The sequence below is a fragment of the Cetorhinus maximus genome, chromosome 1 (assembly GCF_964194155.1).
Source record: "Cetorhinus maximus chromosome 1, sCetMax3.hap1.1, whole genome shotgun sequence".
NCBI classification, from domain to species: Eukaryota; Metazoa; Chordata; class Chondrichthyes; order Lamniformes; family Cetorhinidae; genus Cetorhinus; species Cetorhinus maximus.
Genome location: NC_135879.1, coordinates 67,307,061 through 67,327,027, shown reverse-complemented (window position 1 = coordinate 67,327,027; position 19,967 = coordinate 67,307,061). Strand labels below are relative to the sequence as shown.

The 19,967-nt window shown below is 45.9% G+C and overlaps 1 protein-coding gene across 3 annotated transcripts in view; it reads left to right on the top strand.

Moving 5' to 3' along the window:
• The window catches only part of LOC144680599 (calcium uniporter regulatory subunit MCUb, mitochondrial-like), a 104,518-nt gene that overhangs the window by 62,979 nt on the left and 21,572 nt on the right, over positions 1 to 19,967 (top strand). For all 3 annotated transcript variants that reach the window (XM_078541780.1, XM_078541762.1, XM_078541772.1), the window contains exons 2-3: positions 6,130 to 6,205; positions 16,380 to 16,550. In XM_078541780.1, coding sequence (XP_078397906.1) covers positions 6,130 to 6,205; positions 16,380 to 16,550 — 247 coding nt within the window. The remainder of the gene's footprint in view (positions 1 to 6,129; positions 6,206 to 16,379; positions 16,551 to 19,967) is intronic.

The following is a 19,967-nucleotide window of genomic DNA, read 5'->3' as shown; positions in this document are numbered from 1 at the left end:
GCAGCATTGCCCTTGTGAGTAGTGATGAGTTTTGGAGATAGTTTGCTGCTGGTTGCTTTTTAGTACTTGGCAGCTTCATCTCTGTTCGGGGCTTCATTCTTAGCATTTCCAGGCTTCATTTCAGGACTCATTTGTGTCTCCAAGGCCCCCAGAGGATTTTGACCGCGTGGACCCTTCCAGGTATCAGACAGTCTTCCCTTACCTTGGTAATGGGGATTATGGTCTCCGCTGGTGGCACCTCCCCCTCTGAGGGGGAAGAAATGGGCAGAAGAGAGAGGAGGCCAGGTGTCCCAGTGCAGCTTCCAAGGGAGGGACCTGTGGGAGGAGAGGTGCAGGCACAAGGGGTGCAGGGCTAGCAGGTAATTCAAGGCATTAGAGCCGCAGAAGTCGCCACTATCCTGCTGCCAGGGTTTACAGGCAACGATGCAGCTACCTCAATATGTCTGAGTTGCAATGCCGAAGGAGGCTCCGCCTCTCCAGGGAGATGGTGACCTCTATTTGTCAGATGATTGGGCCTGAGATCATCTCCGACTGTGTGGGTGGACATCCCATGCCAGTGGCTCTGAGGGTCACAGTGGCCCCCAACTTCTATGCCTCTGGCTCTTTCCAGGGATCAGTGACGGATCTGTGTGGAATCTCCCAATCAGCTGTCCATAGTTGCGTCAAGCTGGTGACAGAAGCCCTGTCCAGGTGATTATTGACTTTCATTCATTTCCATACGGATGAGGCCAGCCAGGCTGAGCGAGCCAGAAGCTCTGTGGCGATTGCTGGCTTCCCCCGTGTCCAGGGTGCTATAGACTGTACACATGTGGCCATCAGGGCGCCAGCAGGTGAGCCCGGTGCCTTTGTCAACAGGAAGGGCTTCCACTCCATGAACGTGCAGATAGTGTGTGACCACAGGATGCAGATTCTGCAAGTCTGTGCAAGGTACCCAGGCAGCTCCCACGACGCTTACATCCTGAGACACTCCCAGGTGCCGGGGCTCTTCAGTGCTCCAGCCCGGCTGGATGGATGGCTGCTGGGCGACAAAGACTGTCCATTGAAAAGGTGGCTTATGACACCTCTTCACCATCCAAGAACAGAGGCAGAGCAGTGTGATAATAGGAGCCATGCCTCCACAAGGGCAGTGATAGAAAGAACCATAAGTCTTCTGAAGATGCACTCCAATGCTTGGACCTTTCAGGGGGAGTCCTACAATACCCCCCAGAGCAGGTGTCACTGATAGTGGTCGCATGCTGTGCTCTTCACAATCTGGCGCTGACAAGGGGGGACCCACTGGAGGAAGAGGATCTTGATGCAGCTGCACAGGCCACAGATGATGAATCCAGCAGTGAGTCAGAAGAGGAGCACAGTGAGGAGAATGCTGAGGGTGTGGAGGCAGACCTCGGTAACCTCCAGGGAGGCAGGGACACCAGAGGTGCCTTGACCCAACACACTTTCAACTAGGTTAGCAAAGAACCACTCTCACCTCAGGCCAGGGCTGCCGCCTCCATCCAGGATGTCCGAAATGCCCCTGTCATGTGAACCCAAAGTCCACTCAGTGCCTGTGCAATAAAGTTTCGAGCCACTCACGTTCAGCATTACATACTGGCGTACACTGCACCAAAAATAAAAGGTGAATCATACTCAGGCCATACAACAAAAGCAAATTTAATGTTACTGTCACATTCAAATCACATTGACATGACCATTACTGGTTGATGTCCACACTGGTAGACATATAAACCAAACATAATTGAACAGAAGATCACCCGTTACATTTGTGCTTATGGTGCTTTAAACTTACGTTTGTGAGTGCTACATCTAGGTGCTCCCCCCTCACTGGCAGCGGCACTGGAGACAGCCTGCTGACTCTGCTGTCTTGTTGGCCTTGATGACCTTGGCGGTTGTCCTCTGGCCAGTGGATCCAGTGCTGGCCCCACCTGGGAGGGAGTGGCTAGTGCCACAGCTGGCATCTCCCCAATCATCACAGCCTCATCAGAAGCCATGGTCATTGGCAGAGGAGCTGCTGCTGTCATCCAGAACGCCCTGAGAGGAGCCCACAGAGACAACAAGCAGGTCGAGCGCCAACGTGAGGTCGCTCTGAACCTCCCTGCTCACCATTGATGGACGGGCAACTAGCTGGGATACTTGGTGCCTCATCCATCTCTCACACTGACAGTAACCACCTAAGGTCATTACTGGTGTGAGGGCTTGCAGGTCCAAGTGCATCCCCAGGATCCCCTGATTAAGTCCCTGGAGCAGCCTCTCCGTGAGAGTCGCCAGACTTTCAATGGAGGAAGCAGTGCGCTCAGTGATGAAGGTCAACGCTGTGTCCATGCTCTGCATGGACTCCTCCACAACAGAGACCATGGCACGCAGACCCTGTATCTCCGCCAGATCCTCCCGTACATCCCGCTGGATATTCAGCATCTGCCACCTAATGGATGACTCCAGAGGCTCATCATCAGCCTTTGACCCAGCATCGTCCTGGTCTCCAGCAGTCCTCTGACTGTTGGTGCCCTGGGCACTCTCTGCCTCTGCCTGCACCTCGACTGAGTGTGAAGTGCCCTCGCCAATGTGCACCAACATTCTAGCCGCTGACCTAATGCCCACCGAGGTGCTGGCATCTGCGCTGGTGACTGGTTCAGAGAGCGGTTGTGACGCAGGTACAAATGAAGCCCGGTGGTTCTCCAGTGTCAGGAGTGGCCCTTCGGGGTCCAGACAGCGAGTGTGTGCTGGCGAATCTAAGGGAGAATAAGGACATGTCATTATTTAAAGTCACCACTCTGTCACTGTGGATGCCAGGCAGCTTGGTGAGACAATGGAGATCTGTATCATGGTGCCATCGTCTTTCAATGATCAATGGGGAATCCAGTTTTGAGGCTCCCATCAATGAGGAGACTGCACTAGAATGGTTGCACAATCCGAGGGTCTCACCTCTGTGCACTGCGCTCTTACCTTCGTCTGGCACCCCCGCCTCTCCATGCTCAGTTGCACATGGAGCGTGCCGGCTCTTTAGCTCTAGGGCATCCAGCTCGAATCTGGTCAGCAGCAGCAGGTTGGGCTGCCCTCTGCCTGTACGTAACCCCTCTGCCTGGTTATGGCTCATCTTCTCCTGAAACAACAGAGGAGCATTGATTAGTCCAATCTCTACCTGCAGCGCCATTGCAGCCTGGCCAACCCCAGCTGAGGAGCACCTTGCAGGGTCTGTGTCATCGACAGTTGGCACTCAGACTCTAGTGCCCTTGAGGTCCACAGGGGGATGGCCACACCTTAACATTACTGACCCATGCCAACACGATACTCTCCCTTCCTGAGCGCAGCAGGTCATAGAACCTCTTCTGGCATTGCGCCCATGTGTGCCGCGCAACGTCATGGCTGCTAACCTGTGCTGCAACCTCCTCTCATGCCCTCTTTTTGTGAGGTGCAGTGGCCGCCTCCTCCCATCTCTGGGGACAAGGGTGCCCCTCCTTCCGCAGCCACCTCCTCTCGGCGGCTGACAGGCCCCCGCCTGGCCTTTCCCAACCAGTGGGGAGCCACCTTTCAGCGCGAAGTCATGGTCGGGGGCCGATTGTGGGCAGCAGCCCGTTTCCTGGCTAACCCCGGGCCCGCTGACCACGTCCACCCACCCACCTGACCCCGGGCCCACTGACCACGCCCACCCACCCACCTGACCCCGGGCCCACTGACCACGCCCACCCACCCACCTGAAAATTCTGCTCTAAAGGGCAAGATTGAAGTCAATGGAAAAGACTGTTGTGAATCATGCGCAGTGTGAAACAGGTTACCCATTCACTATGAGCCTAGGACACACTTCTGCCCTGGCAATTTCACCCCACAAAGCACGCAAGAGTTGGCAGCATGCCCGCTGACAATGAAGAGGCCTATTAAGGCCATTAAACTAGCAATTGATTTGTATTTTTCACTGCCCGTCCAAACTTCCGGTTGGTGGGTGGGCGAATAGGCCAAGCAGCCTTTGCGTTTTTTTAGGAAACCTCATCTACGGGCAGGATGAGCTTTCCACCAGTAATTAACAAAAAAATTTTAAAATTTAAACAAAATTTTTAATGTCTCCCTGTTCGTGTGACTGAGTCACATGTGGGGACATTATTTCTTTATTTTAAAAATTTTTATTTTTCATTGTAAAATTCTTCAGCTCCCTGCCTTCAGGGAGCTTTCAGTGTGTGCTCCCCCCATATGCGCAGACTTTAGCTCTTACACTCCTCCCGTCCCCAGCCAGTGTGAAATCGTGGTCGGGGCCTGATCGCAGTTTCACGGCCGTTCCCAGGCCTGCCCGCTGCACCACCCAACAAAGGGAAAATCCTGCCCAGTGAATCAACAGCCTGTTTGGCTTCACTCCTGGTTTTTAGTTTGTTACGTTTATTTTGATGAGGCCCAAGATTCTCAAGCCTCTGGTACATCAACACAGCTTTGTCATCAGAATTAAAAACAGAAAGTGCTGGAAAAAACTCAGCAGATCGAGCAGCGTCTGTGAAGAGAGAAACAGAGTTAACGTTTCGAGTCCGTATGACCCTTCTTCAGTGCTTTTTGCTTTTATCTTAATGTCATCAGAATTTTCTGTCTACTTTAGGGCACAATGAAAATTGACACTGCTTTTCATGTGCTGGTTTAAATTCAAAAGTGAATTTTGAGAAGCATATTTAGCTTTGTTGCATTGAACCTTAAAGTGACCCACCCATTCACCTCTCCCCACATACCCTGCCACCACCACCGCCCCACCACAGCATCCAGTTGTCTCAAATGATTGCAGGGATTTCACTTAACATTTTTCAATTAGATGTTCAACTGAGAGCACGCTCATGACAGTTGCTGTGAATAGAAACTACTGCTGCTGACCTTCAGGCAGCTTTCTGTTCTCTGGTGGACTTTTCACAACAAAATTGGAACTACAAAGCTGCCCAAAGGTCAGAAGCAGCAGCGCAGCAACTGTCAGTGAAACTGACTCGAAAGACTGGCTTTAAAAAAAAATCAGAATTGTCAGACTGACAGTTAATTCTTTTATTAAAGCCAATCTTTCAGGTCTGCAGTTCTGGCTTCTCAGGCTGGATGACGAGAAACTCCATTTACAACACAGAGTCCAGGCACCCCCACCCCCCATTTCTTCCATAATATTCCGATCCTGGTTGACAGAAAGTGGGCAGGGGGGAGTAGTTACTTGTGGTCAGAGGTGATAGTCACATTGGGTTGAGTTGGGGGTTCGTCATGTTGGGTCGGGGGAAGGTAATTGGAAGGCCAGCTGTGGAGTTACCCAGCTATTAGACCAGGTTTTAAACTGGCTAACATTTTCTAAGTATCCAGGTATGTTGCGCATATATAGCGTGTATCCACCCTAAGCTCAGGGCCAGAGACATTTGTGCAGGGTGCCAAGCCGCAGGGAATCAGCCTACCAGAAGTTTAAACTTCCCGGGTGATTCCGAAGTATGCCTGTGGGTCAGTACCTTTGCAGAGTCCTGACCCACACCTCTTGTGCGTCTGGTCTCTGGCGATCCGGAGACCAGAAGACTTGGGTCTACAGTTTAAAAAATATGATAATTCAGAGTTAGGTCTATTTTAGTTTTGACTTTTTTTTCTATTTATTATATCTGCAAATTAAGTTCTAGAAGAAACACTTGACCATTTGCCAAGTATTTTTAGAAATGTCAAATTTTGTCTTGCAGCTCCCGATATTTTCATTTTAGGCCTTTTTTTTTTAAAAAGGCTCTTTGCGTAAAATAATGTTTGCCAACTTCTAGCGTAGGAGGAGCGCACTACTCCCAGCTCTCAAAATGTTGTCTTGAATAACCATAATGACTTTGTCAGTTCTTTTCACATTTTCCCCCTGCTCTTCCTCTCTCCATTGGAAAACACTCCTGGCCCAGACTCTCTTTGACCTCTCTCCTTGGTACAATAACTGAGATTGGGAACTAGACGTATGGACAAATAGATGGCAACTCGTGTGCTGTCACTGCATGGTACAGTGTGCCAGAGGACATCTACACTGCCTTACCTCATCACACTATTTCAAATCCTAATTAGTCTGCTATTATAAAGTATAAAAAGTCCACTTGAATCTAGCAGCTGAGAGTTTGTTTTTATTTTGTATAAGTTATAAGATTTCTCATGCATGGTCTCTATTGTGTTCTACAGAAAAACGGCCCAAGACAGCTCTTCCATTTAAGACAATGTAGAATGACCTTTTACAGCACCCTGGTATCATCTGATGGTAGGTCTATGGTGTAATATTTTGAATAATGTAATGGCTTTGTGTTTTGGCATTGCATGATGAATGAAGGTGACAAAGAAAATAATCTCCAAATGATTTGGCTACATTCTTTTTTAATAGTGGCAATTGTGGCTCAGTTGGTAGCACTCTGACCTCTGAGTCAGAAGCTTATGTGTTCAAGTCTCATTTCAGTTTACAAATTCAGGCTGACACTCCAGTGCAGTACTGAGGGAGGGCTGCACTGTCAGAGGTGCTGACATTAGAATGAGATACTAAACCAAAACCCCGTCTGCTCTCTCAGGTGCACATAAAAAATCCCATGGTACTATTTTGAAGAAGAGAGAAGAGCAGGGGAGCTATCCCCAGTGTCCCGGCCAATGTTAATCTCTAACTCAGCATCACTAAAACATCTGGCCACTATCACATTGCAGTTTGTTGGAGATCGCTGACTTCAAATTGGCTGCTGCGTTTCCTACATTTCCACACTGGCTAGCTACACTTAGTATTTCAACAGGCATAAAGCACTTTGGACACCCTGTGATCATGAAAGGCATGAAATAAGTACAAATCTTTCCTTTTCATAGTCTTAGGAACGGGAGTAATTCAATTTGCCCCCCTAGCCTGTTCTGCTTGCCTTTCAATGAGATCAGGGCTAATTTGCCACCTAACCGCATTTGCCTAACCCTTATTGTCTTTGGATAACAACAATCTATCAATCTTGGATTTGAAGTTAACAACTGATCGAACATCAATTGCAGTTGCAAAAGACAGTTCCAAACCTCCACCAACCTTTGCTTGATGAAATATTTCCTAGTTTTGCCTCTAAAAGATTGGGTATGAATATTTTATGGCTGTCCCCTAGTCCTATATGCCCCAAATAGTGGAAGTAGTTTCTCAACCAAATCTGATCCCTTTAATATCTTGACAAGTTTGATGAAATCACCCCTTCATCTTCTAAATTTCAGGAAGATACCACCCTAGTTTCTGTAACCTCTCCTCAATTTAACCCCTAGAGTCCAAATAACATCCTGGTAAGCTGAAGCTGTACTTGCTCAAAGTCGTGGTGGAGATTTTGTGACTTGCTAGTTAGTCACCTCTGAACCAGGAGCCCTGGTTCAAGTCCCACTCCAGGACTGCTTGGGCACTGAAGGGGTGTTCGCGACGCAGCTCATACATGTCAATAATCAGCCTGCTAATCTGTCCAACTGCTCCACCCACCACCCCCCATCCTGCTACCTCCCACCGCCACTATTCCCCAAAGGGGAAAGAGCCTGTGTGAAAGTACAAAACGAACAAATAAACAAAGAAACAAGGTGTGATGCCAAGAACAGCTCACAATATCCTTTCTCTCTCTAATCAGGGCTCTGTGCAGCTGAATCGTGATCTCCATCCCTTAATATTCTAGTCTTTAGATATAAAGGACAGTATTCTGTAAGCCTTTTTAATTGTTTTCTGTACCTGTTCATGACACTTTAACGATCTATGTATTCTAGTTCTATTCTATGCATTTTAGTTCAGTAGCTCAAGGACTTAAAAAGCTCTCAGTACAAATAAATATGTTTCACTGTTACTATCCCTGTGCCAGGCAGTTAATTTGGACTGGGAGGTTTGTGTGGAGTTTATCATTACAGGCAATATAAGCAATGTAGACGTGTGTTGCAGACACCAACTCAAGCCAGTTTGAAAGTGTCATTGACATCCTCTTCTAAATAAAATGAAACTTCTGGAGCAGAAGTAGTTTACCTGGGGATTGAGTATGTTCTGTGAGGGGAATGGGGATGTTGAGAGGGCTGTTGGAAAATGAGTGGAAAGAGGGAAGAAAAAAATGGATGTTTCTGGGAGACCTGAAGAATTGGAGATTGTATGAAAAATTGGAAAGAAGAACATGACAATGGTTTAGAAAAGGGAAAAGTGAATTGGAGCTAACCTTAAGCAGACCATTGATGATGATTCCAAAGTAGTTAAAATTGTGCCATGGGTCCATCTCTCTTAACTTACCCATTGGAACATATTTTAACTAGGATTGACATTCATTTTAATTTGGATTTCTATGGTTGGATTGCCTTTCACATTATCAATTCTTATTCCATTTGAAATAAACTGTTAAAAGTAAATGAGTTCTCCTGGAGTTCTGTTGATAGTCCCCTCTGGGCTGGGTCTTTTTGTACGCGAGTGAATCCAGAATCTGAAATTGACCCATAAACTTCAAACCCATCAATAAAGTGCAAGAGAGACTTCCAGTCACAGTGCAGTTATTGATCTAATTCAGCCCCCTGTCATAGATCACACCAGCACATGAACCATTGTCTGCAACTATGATATATGGTACAAGACTAGTGATAGCTCCTTCTGAAACTTTTCCTTTTCTTCACCCTGAATACTTGCTTCCATTCATCCCTAGATTGAACTAATTGCAAGGTACATTCATGCATCTTTCACCTGCAATCTCTGAAACCTGTTAATAGAATGCCCAAACCATTTTTAATATATATTCTATATTTTTATAGATATTGATGTTATCACTGCTACCGAGGAGGGGTACAAATGACTCCCCTATCCTACCACATCAAGTCTGACTGTAACATTTTTTTTTGTGAATTTAAAAGGATGAAGATGTTTACTCACCGTTTGTGTGTTTTATGTGTTGATTGCAAAGAAACTAGTCTGGCAAGCCTTCTTGAGTTCAAAACAAAAAGGGGTTAGATTTTATTGCATTAAAAGCTGACCCAGGTAAAGATATGAAAAATATTTTAAAAAGTAAACCTGTGTGTGACCTTCGCAACACACACACCTATACACACAAACATACAGATTTACACTCCCTCCACCACCGGCGAACAGTGGCAGCAGTATGTACCATCTACAAGATGCACTGCCGGAACTCACCAAGGCTCCTTAGGCAGCAACTTCCAAACCCACTATCATCTAGAAGGTCAAGGACAGCACCTGGAAGTTCCCCTCCAAGCCACTCGCTATCCTGACTTGGAAATATATAACTCTGCTGGGTTAAAATCCTGAAACTCCCTCCCTAACAGCACTGTGGGTGCACCTACACCACAGGGACTGTAGCGGTTCAAGAAGGCAGCTCACCACCACCTTCTCAAGGGCAATTAGGGATGGGCAATAAATGCTGGCCTAGCCAGCGACACCTACACCCCGTAAATGAATAAAAACAATATAAAAAGATATACAGTGGGAAGTTAATTTCTTAGTCAAGTTAAAGTTCAATGCAAAAAGAAAACCATGGAGAGTTCACTGTTTGAGTCCTTTGCTGGCATCTGTGGTTGCAGCAGATTTTTCTCCACGTTGGTTTTGAGATTTCAGGGGTTTCATCTTAAATTTCATCTAAGATTGCAATTGCCAGAGACAATTTATTTTTTAAAACATAATCTATCTTTTCCAGAAATCAATGATTTTTGCAGCTGAGGTTCCTTATGATGGAAGTTCAATGTCTCTGTGCTGGATTTGTATGCTGTAGAGTGATAGGGTTCTGAACCTGGGAGAGAAGAGAAGGGACCTTGATGCTGCTTCATTGGCAACTTTTCCAGACAACTGTTTTAGCAACTTGTGTGCTGTATTAAAAGAGATTTCTAAAATGATTACTCCAGCCGCATGACCTCTCTCCCTATAATGATTTCAGAAGGCATTTACTAAACTGATGCCTGAACCAACCGTGGCTATTGTCCCATGGCCTATGTCACTCCAGCCATTAGTTCTGAATGATTCATTATCCATCTTGATGAGATAGGAAAAACACCTTTCCATGTAGCTAATTTCCTGAAGCTGGTCAACTTGCCATACCAGATGTCAGGTGACATTTGGCAGCCACCTTAAGTCAGTGTCTTGCTTTTTAAAAGCCTTTTTAAACTGTTTAACATGTTTCAAATTACAGATTGATATCACTCACACACGAGTCACATCATTGTGACAATCTTTTTATTTATTTGTGTGTGTGTATATATGAATAAATATATAAATATAAAAATATAAATATAAATATATAAAACTACCTGACAGTAGAACAGCAGACACTTCCATTAGTAGGCCAAGCAAATTCTGTGATAGGGACATCTGCATATCTTTAATCCAACACTGGATCCTGCCCAGTATTGTTGGATTAGAAGGCATGATTGTAGATCTGGAGGAGATTCCAGCTCAGTGCTTGGATTCCAACACTTCTGCGGCATTTTGGCAATCCACTTTTGAAATCTGGCTGGAGCATAGCGGTGTAGTATCTTACATTGATCCTCTTGTTGCAACCTGGACTTAGTTGTTTCAGTTAATTATTTTAATTTGGTTCACCTTTATGTGACTAATGTAGGATTATACGAAGGAATAAAAATGTTAGAAAACAATTAAAAAGGCTGACACCATTCCCTCTAAAGGACTAGGTGCAGCTAGAGCGTCATGGCTTTCATCTAACCCAACCTAAAATGAAGCTTCCAAAAAGGTAAAACAAAGAACAGCTATCACATATTTTCATCATGTACTGGGTAATATATTGTATTGCTCCAAAATGATTTAGTCCCCTGTATCTATAACCTACAGGCTTGCTTCCTGCAAGATTAACAGGATCGTAAGTTAACACTGACTGATGGAAATTGATTCACCATTCTGCTATGAATGCCAAGCCTCACATGAGGTTTAATTATCTTGGTTCTATGTATTCTGAACCATTCGGTCGAGAATACCTATGTGCAAAGTTGATTGCCTTTCAGCAGTTTAAAATTGAATCTTCAACCCCGCGCCCCAATCCCTGCACCACCAAAGAAATTGAGTTTCTTTAGCCTGTGCCTGCAATGTTGAGCTTTTAAGTCCTGGAATCAGCAAAGTCACTCTTTTTTGTATAGTACCTAATGTATCCACTTTTTTTGGAAGATAAGTGAGTAAAACTGGATACAGTATTTTTTATGTCTCGAGTCTGAGTTCACTAGTCGAGTAAACCGGAATTGCACGTCTCCATATACACTTGTTAGTTGATGCTCGCTATCAGTAACGGAGAGAGACCAACATAAGAACAAACCGTGATTGTTTATTGCGACAGAAGACAGAGCACTAAGTCCTTGTGTGCTCCCACAACCACCTCCAGCTCTGGACTTACAGTTAACCAGTAGCCCGCACTGTACAGTGATGGGTCAGTACTGTCACATGGTTAGTCCACTTGCATTCTCTTAAAGGTACATGGTACTCCAGTTTACCACAGTATTCCAAATATTGCCTCACCAATGTGCTTCATAAGTAATTAAAATAACCACTTTTGATATGTAATTAAATGCTGCAGAGAGGCATCATAAAACACGATATACTTTGTTCATAACAATTTCACTTTAACTGGAGACTTTCAGTCAAAAATTAACAATCCCATCCAACTCTTTCTCCTTTTGTCAGCCCATACATGCGCAGCCCTTTATCCTGGTACTAATCTGCATTGCCATATATGCCTCCACTTTATATTCCATTTGTCATTCTTTGGTACATTTCCATAATATCTTCAAATCTGTTTGAATTTTTTTCTACCTCTCTTACACTAGACACCTGAGCACAGCTTGGTGTTACCACCCTATATTTACTGATCATACTCAATTCCATATCATTCATGTACAGTGTACACAAAGCTGGATGCAAAACACGCCCTTGTAAGACACCAGGGGCGGGATTTTACAGTCAGCGTGTGGGGGTGGGCCCGACATGCCAGCGGGTAAAATGACGCGCGATGACATCGGACGTGCGTCCTGAGGTCACCGTGCGCCATTGTGGTATTTCGGAAGGTGGGCGCACTGTGAGTTTGGAGGAATGCCCGCCATTAATTAACAAGCCAGTTAAGGCCCTTGAGGCAGCAATTGAATATGATTTTTTGCAGCCCGTGCGATTTTCAGGGCATCGCACGGGTGCAACGGGCAGGCGGGTAGGCCACATTTTCAAAAAGCACATCCACAGGTGGGATAAGAGGGGTGAATGGGCTTGCTAATGCGAGTTGTTAGAACTTTAGTTTATTACTTACTACTACTTGCTTGTGTGAACAGGACAACTTCATATCACTTCAGAGCTGCTTTGACAGAAAGAACAGGCTTCAGTTCAGGACACTGGAGGAATCATAACATTTGGGGCCTTGCAGGTCTCAGACAGCCTTCCCTTACCCTGGGAATGGGGTTTGTGTTCTCCGCTGGAGGCACCTCCTCTGAGGAGGAAGAGAGGGCCAGAAGGGGGAGGAGGCCAGGAGTCCATATTCAGCCACCAGGGGAGCCACCTTTGGGAGGGCAGACGCAGGCACAAGGGGCGCAGGGCCAACAGGAAGCCCAAGGCGGAATGAGCCGCAGAAGACACCACTATCCTGCTTCCAGAGTTTACAGGCGGCAATGCAGCTACCTCAATATGCCTGAGGTGCAGTGCCGAAGGAGGCTTCATCTCTCAAGGAAGACAGTGACCTCCATAAGTCAGATGATCAGACCTGAGATCAGCTCCAACAGTGTGGGTGGACACCCCATGCCAGTGACCCTGAAGGTCACAGTGGCCCTCAACTTCTATGGCTCCAGCTCTTTCCAGGGGTCGGTGGGTGATCTTTGTGAAGTCTCCCAATCAGCTATCCACAGTTGTGTCAAGCTGGTGACAGACGCTCGGTTCAAGCGCGCATTGACTTTCATTCACTACCGCGTGGATGAGGCCAGCCAGGCGGAGTGAGACAGAGGCTTTGGGGCGATTGCTGGCTTCCCCCGCGTCCAGGGTGCAATAGACTGTACACATGTGGCCATCAAGGCGCCAGCAGGTGAGCCCGGTACCTTCGTCAACAGGAAGGGCTTCCACTCCATGAACGTGCAGATAGTGTGTGATCACAGGATGCAGATTCTACAAGTCTGTGCAAGGTACCCAGGCAGCTCCCACGACGCCTACATCCTCAGACACTCCCAGGTGCCGAGGCTCTTCAGTGCTCCAGCCCGGCTGGATGGATGGCTGCTGGGCGACAAGGGCTATCCCCTCAAAAGGTGGCTCATGACGCCTCTCTGCCATCCAAGAACAGAAGCTGAGCAGTGGTACAATAGGAGCCACGTCTCCACAAGGGCTGTGGTGGAGAGAACCATCAGTCTTCTCAAGATGCATTTCCGATGTCTGGACCGTTCAGGGGGTGCACTCCAGAACCCCCCAGATCGTGTGTTACTGATAGTGGTTGCATGCTGTGCTCTCCACAATCTGGCACTGGAAAGGGGGGATGCAGTGGAGGAAGAAGATGTTGACACAGCTGCTCTGGCAGCAGACAATGAGTCCAGTAATGAGGACGAGCATGGTCAGGAGAATGCTGAGGGGATAGACGCCAACCTGGGAAACCTCCAGGGAGACCGGGAAACCCTGGACGCTTCGATCTAATGCTCCTTCAGCTAGCCTACCAAAGATGAACCACCACCACATGCCAGGGCCACAGGCTCCATACTCAATACTTGACAGCAACATTTGCCTGGTCAACAACTTGCACAATGTGCTGTTTCAATAAAGCTCAATGACAGACAAGTCACTCATAATGTCATGGGTTACCCTTCACCTGCAGAACTAATGAAGCATCCAGAGGCTTGTAGAGAACCAACACATTTAATGCTTTGCAGCCTGACATACAGAAATCAAACTAAATGAAAAGGTGCTGAACATCACACCAACTTAACAGTAACTTAAAAGTGGAGGAAAAGCAAAACGCAAGTGATCAGTCCGTGCTGTGCCGAAGGTGATTTACATTTACATTTGCAGGTGCTAAGTCTAGGTGCTCCCCGCTCTCTGGCACCAGCATTGGAGACAGCCCTGCTGACTCTGCTGTCCTGTTGGCCTTGATGACCTTGGCGGGTGTCCTCTGGCCTGTGGAGCCCGTGCTGGCCCCCGCCTGGGAGGGAGTGGCCAGTGGCATGGCTGGCACCTCCCCAGTCATCACAGCCTCATTGGATGCCACAGTCACTGGCAGAGGGGTGGAGGAGCTGCTGCCCTCATCCGGAGCACCCTGAGAGGAGCCCACAGAGACAACAGGCAGCTCGTGCACCAATGTCAGGTCGCTTTGGATCCCCTGCTCACCACTGATGGATTGGGCACCTAGCTGGGATACTGGGTGCCCAATCCATCTCCCACACTGACACTGACCACCTGAGGTCAATATTGCTGTGAGGGCTTGCAGGTCCAAGCGCATCCCCAGGAAGCCCTGATTCAGCTCCTGGAGGAGCCTCTCCATGAGAGTCGCCATTCTCTCCATGGAGGAGGCAGTGCACTCGGGCATGAGGGTCATTGCATTGCTTATGCTCCGCATTGACTCCTCCACAATGGAGACCATGGCTCGCATTCCCTCATGTATCTCTGCCAGATCCTCCCGCACACCCTGCTGGACTTCCAGCATCTGCTGCCTCAGGGACGACTCCAGAGGCTCATCATCAGCCACCGACTGAGCACGTTCCTGGCCCCCAGCAGTCCTCCCACTGCCGGCGCCTTAGGCACTCTCTGCCTCCGCCTACACCTCAAACGAGCGTGAAGTGCCCTCACCACTGTGCCCCGGGATGCTAGCCGACGATCTTATTCCCACTGAGGTGCTGGTACCTGCACTGGTGCCTGCCTGGCTGAGAGGGTGTGACGCTGGTGCTTTAACGTCTCCTGTGCCCTTGGGTCAGTGGCGGTCCCTCTGCCTCCAGAGTTCCAGTGCCTCCTGCTCAGATTTGGTGATGATGAGAAGGTGGGATTGCCCTCCGCCAGTCCGCAGCCGCTCTGCATTTCTGTGTGCTGTCTTCTCCTGAAAGGAGAGAGGAGCATTGATTAGTCCACCCTGTACCTGCATTGCCATGGCATCCTTGCCATCCCCACCTGAGGAAAACCTTGCATCCGATTCGTGACCCTGGAATACACTTACATGCGCTTTGTTGGCATTAACATTATAAATGATTGGAATTACACTAAGCTTGATGATGGATTGAGGGTAAATCAAGTAGCAGAGGGATAAATGCATCTATACCCTTCCACTATCCAGCCAACAATGGAAGAGGAATAGTGAAGAACAGTACGTTGAGGTTTTTGGAATAAATACTAAGTATTTAGGAACTTATTGCTGGTTAAGGTCATAGAAATTCTTTATTCCGGCCTTAGCAAGGTGTTAAATCTGTCAGTTCCCAATTCACAAATCTCATGTAGCCAACCAGTGCATAAACTTGCCAACTTCAATAAAACCATGTCTTCTTGTGAGCAGCCTTGACAAATCTCTGAAGCTAATATTGGAGTTAATACCAGGTGTGTTCCCTTTTAAAAGACGATTGGATAATTATTTGAAAAGGGAAGGTTTGCGGAGCTACCAGGAAAGGGCAGGAGAATGGGACAGCTGAGTTGTTCTTGCAGAGAGCCAACATGAACACTTAGGGCCGGATGGCCTCCTTCTGTGCTGTAATCATTCTAGGACCCTGTGATTTAATGATTAAATAAGACTAAATGTCAAGATAACCTCTTCAAGGCTAGTGTAAAAGCTGGCAGAGTTGTCCACCAAGTGTTTAACATAGTAAAAGTATAAATGTTTACAAAAATCGCATTGTATGAGGAAGGTTTCCCAATGTTCTTCTTGCTTGCTTTTGCATGGATTATAGGTTTTACTTCCATGGAACCCTTTGTTCTTTTCAGCACTATTTGAGCTGTGGATGTTTTATGCCCTCAAGCACAGGTTAGTGATTGGACTGCACCAGTTTATACTGGCAATAGAAGTATATTCAGATTCATAGCCTATCCTCTGATTGTAAGCTCGACTGACAGGGTTAAGTGAGCCAACTTCGATAAAAGATAAAAGCTGACCAACAGCTTCAAAGAAGCTGATGCAACCTAAAAATAGATGACCGGCCAACAGTCGTCCTAATTTAGGCCTTATGACACAGGAAGGTGCAATAAACACAGATTTGCTATAACAACTGAGTGCTTTTAAAAGCCTTCAGGTCCCACCATCCAACCAATCATTCCTATGTTTGTATATTCAATCTGATTAATTTATTCTGGCAACGTCCCATTCCTTTGAGGGAACAAAACTGATGCTTCTCATGAAATGCTGACTAATAGATTACAAAGCTGACTGTGCACTTACAAAATTGACGGCTTGTATGGTGCGTTAGAAAAGCCTGCTTCGCTGTCTGTTTAGTGGCAGTTAAAGTGGCATTCATGATTGAACTTTGCCATTATCTTCCAGAGGTAACTGTTGAATACAAGCATGGTTTTCCTGTAATCTCCATCACACTACCCTCCAGAAAAGAGCGTTGCCAGTTTCTGGTGAAACCACTGTTGATGAACGTTGGAGACCTTCTTAAGGACTTGAAGAATGAGGATCGAGGCATCAGCAGTGCTGCAATATTTTCAGAAGGTGATTGTTATTGAGTGCATTTGAAACCATCCATTACTCTGTCAGAGTTTGTGTGTTTTCTTATTGTCTGTGATCGATGTATTTTTATGTGTGAGATTAGTGCGTTTTCTTACCCTCAGAGTGGTTTGTCACAACTTAAATAATTTCCAACTTTTGTGGCTTTAAAAGATTATTTATTAACACACACTTGCCCCAGATGTTTAAAAAAACAGCATCACACACACACACACACACACACACACACACTCACATTCACACACACAATTATATATGGTGAAGAGAAAAAACAATATGATAACAATTTGGAATGAATTCAGTCTCTTTTGTAGCAGCCCTGTAGTTTCTTAGCTGAATTGATGCTTTACCTGGAGTGGAAATCTAGTAAAGCAAAGCATTCTCCGTGATCTGCAAGGATTCTTGTAGTTGAATTGCCAGGTGAACTTGAAGATGGAACAGGTTTAGGGAGAGTCCTTCCACTTTCAAGGTATAGTTGTTTACCTTGGCCGCATGGTTGTCTTGCAGCTGGTTCAATAGCTTTTCAGATGATGTTTCAGATGGTATCTGTCATGGTGTTTCTGATCTGAACAGTTTCTGCTGTTAATTTTTAAAAGAACAGTTAACAAACAGGCCGCCTTAATCATGTGACCAATTAAAAGTTCAAAGTCCTTCTTCCAAAAAAGATAGGGAGTTGTTTTTTTCTCACATCTTGTGTTTTAGCTTTTCACACGTCGGCAGTTTGTCAGACAGCCATGGTTTCTGTAATTAAATGACCCCCATCCAATTTAGAATACACTTTTGAACGTTTTTCAGCAAAGAGATTGAGTTTCAATGTTTTTGTGGCCCAGGGTGAAGTAGAAAGGCGAGTCAGCTGATATGTGTTAGTCTTGTTCTGCTGACAGTTCATCCTTAACAAAGGGACATGTGAATTTCACAAGTGGTTGTGATTGTCCATATTTTAATTAAGTATTTGATTGAGTTTCAGCTCTGTCTGAAGCCGAAATTGACAAAGCTACCTGATATGTTACCAGCCACCTTAAAAGCTGCTGTGTCCATTTAAAAAATATAGCTTTAAAATATGTAATATTTTCATGTCTGTACTGGGCATGACAACACACTAAGATTGAAAGAGTGCAGAGAAGATTTACTAGGATGTTGCCGGGTCTTCAGGAGTTGAGTTACAGGGAAAAATTAAACAGGTTAGGACTTTATTCCTTGGAGCGTAGAAGAATGAGGGGAGATTTGATAGAAGTTTACAAAATTATGAGGGGTATAGACAGAGTAAATGCGAGTAGGCTCTTTCCACTTAGATTAGGAGAGCTTAACATGAGAGGACATGGTTTTAGGGTGAAAGGGGAAAGGTTTAGGGGGAACATTAGGGGGAACTTCTTCACTCAGGGAGTGGTGAGAGTGTGGAACGAGCTGCCATCTGACGTGGTAAATGGGGGCTCACTGTTAAGTTTTAAGAATAAATTGGACAGATACATGGATGGGAGAGGTCTGGAGGGTTATGGACTGGGTGCAGGTCAATGGGACTAGCGGAATAATATTTTGGCACAGAATAGAAGGGCCAAATGGCCTGTTTTTCTGTGCTGTAGTGTTCTATGGTTCTAATACAGCAACTCTGCTGCTTTCAATGACGCTGTGCAGTTACCCAAAAACGCTCTTTATTTTGGGGTGAACATGGAAAGTAACAGTTATGCCACACAAGTGCCAGGCAATTACCATCTCCAACAAGAAAGAAAGTCTAACCATCGCCCCTTGACATTCAATGGCATTACCCATCACTGAATCCCCCATGATCAACATCCTGGGGGTTACCATTGACGTGAAACTGAACTGGGCTAGCCATATAAATACTGTGGCTATTAGTGCAGGTCAGAGGCTGGGAATTCTGCAGCGAGTAACTCACCACCTCACTCCCCAAAGCCTGTTCACCATCTACAAGGCACAAGCCAGGAATGTGATGGAATACTTTCCACGTGCCTGGTTGAGTGCAGCTCCTACAACACTCAAGAAGCTTGACACCATCCAGGACAAAGCAGTCCGCTTGATTGACACCCCATCCACAAACATTCACGCCCTCCACCACCGACGCTCAGTGGCAACAGTGTGTATCATCTACAAGATGCACTGCAACAACTCACCAAGGCTCCTTCAGCAGCACCTTCCAAACCTATGACTGCTACCCACCTAAAAGGAGATGCATGGGAACACCACCATCTGCAAATTCTCCTCCAAGTCACTCACTATCCTGACTTGGAAATATATCACCATTCCTTCACTGTCACTGGGTCAAAATCCTGGTACTCCCTTCCTAACAGCACAGTGGGTGTACCCTCAACACATGGATTGCAGCGGTTCAAGAAGGCAGCTCACCACCATCTTCTCAAGAGCAATTGGGGATGGGCAATAAATTCTGGCCCAGTCAGTGACATCTACATCCCATGAACGAAAAAAAGTAATTCATTTTTGTTTGATTTATGCTGCCCTGAGTAGGATTCAATGCCATCAATCTTTATAGGCCTAGCACTAATTGAACCTGTGGGACCTGATTCCATACAATGGTTCAATACAGGCACATTCTAAACTGTCATGGAAAACTGGAAAAGTGCACTCAGCAGCTTGCAGAAACTCAGCTGAAGAATGGAATTTGGTGATGGGAGATGAATGCAAACCTGTGAGCCATTTAGTTGAAAACTGTGGGAATTCACAAGTAACGTTAATGGTTGGCTGTCGTCTTGATTGATTTAGCATCTCTGCTGTTAGTCCCAGAACTAAATCACGTGGTGCTCAGAAAATAGAACTTGAGTTGCTTTCAAGAGCTGAATCATGCTTTCAGCACACTAAATTGACTCTTATGCAGTTTTTCTACTGTGTCGTGAGATAATTTGAACCATTTTTGAATAACGAAGTAACTGTAATGCATCCTCTAACATAAATACCACACTTCACAAAAATGACACAAATATAAACATGCAATTTACATAAATGCTTTTACAGAAACGTTTTTACATAAATGATAAATTCTGTTACTAAAAGTAAAGTAGCCTAGGTTGGATTGCTGCAGTGTGGAAAATTGACTCTCGATGCCACTTTATGTAATTTGTGAAGTAGGTTTGTCTAATAAGCTTCAAATCACCCATTCCATTCTGATCTTCATTTAGAACAAATTTTGGGTTAATATGAAGCTGTGGAAAAGAGGTTTATTTTATGTACATGCAATGTGAGAATTCTGAAGAGGTGAATATGATACTTACCTGCTGAGGTTGGAAATATTTTCAACAGGTCTCAATGTAATCATGGGATGAAATGCTGCGCTTCAGCTGAAGAGTCAATACTCTTCACGGACTGCGGTCATACCTGCTGTTCTCAAGTTTGCGCATGTGCCTTTGCCAGCTATAGATCTTTGGGAAGGAA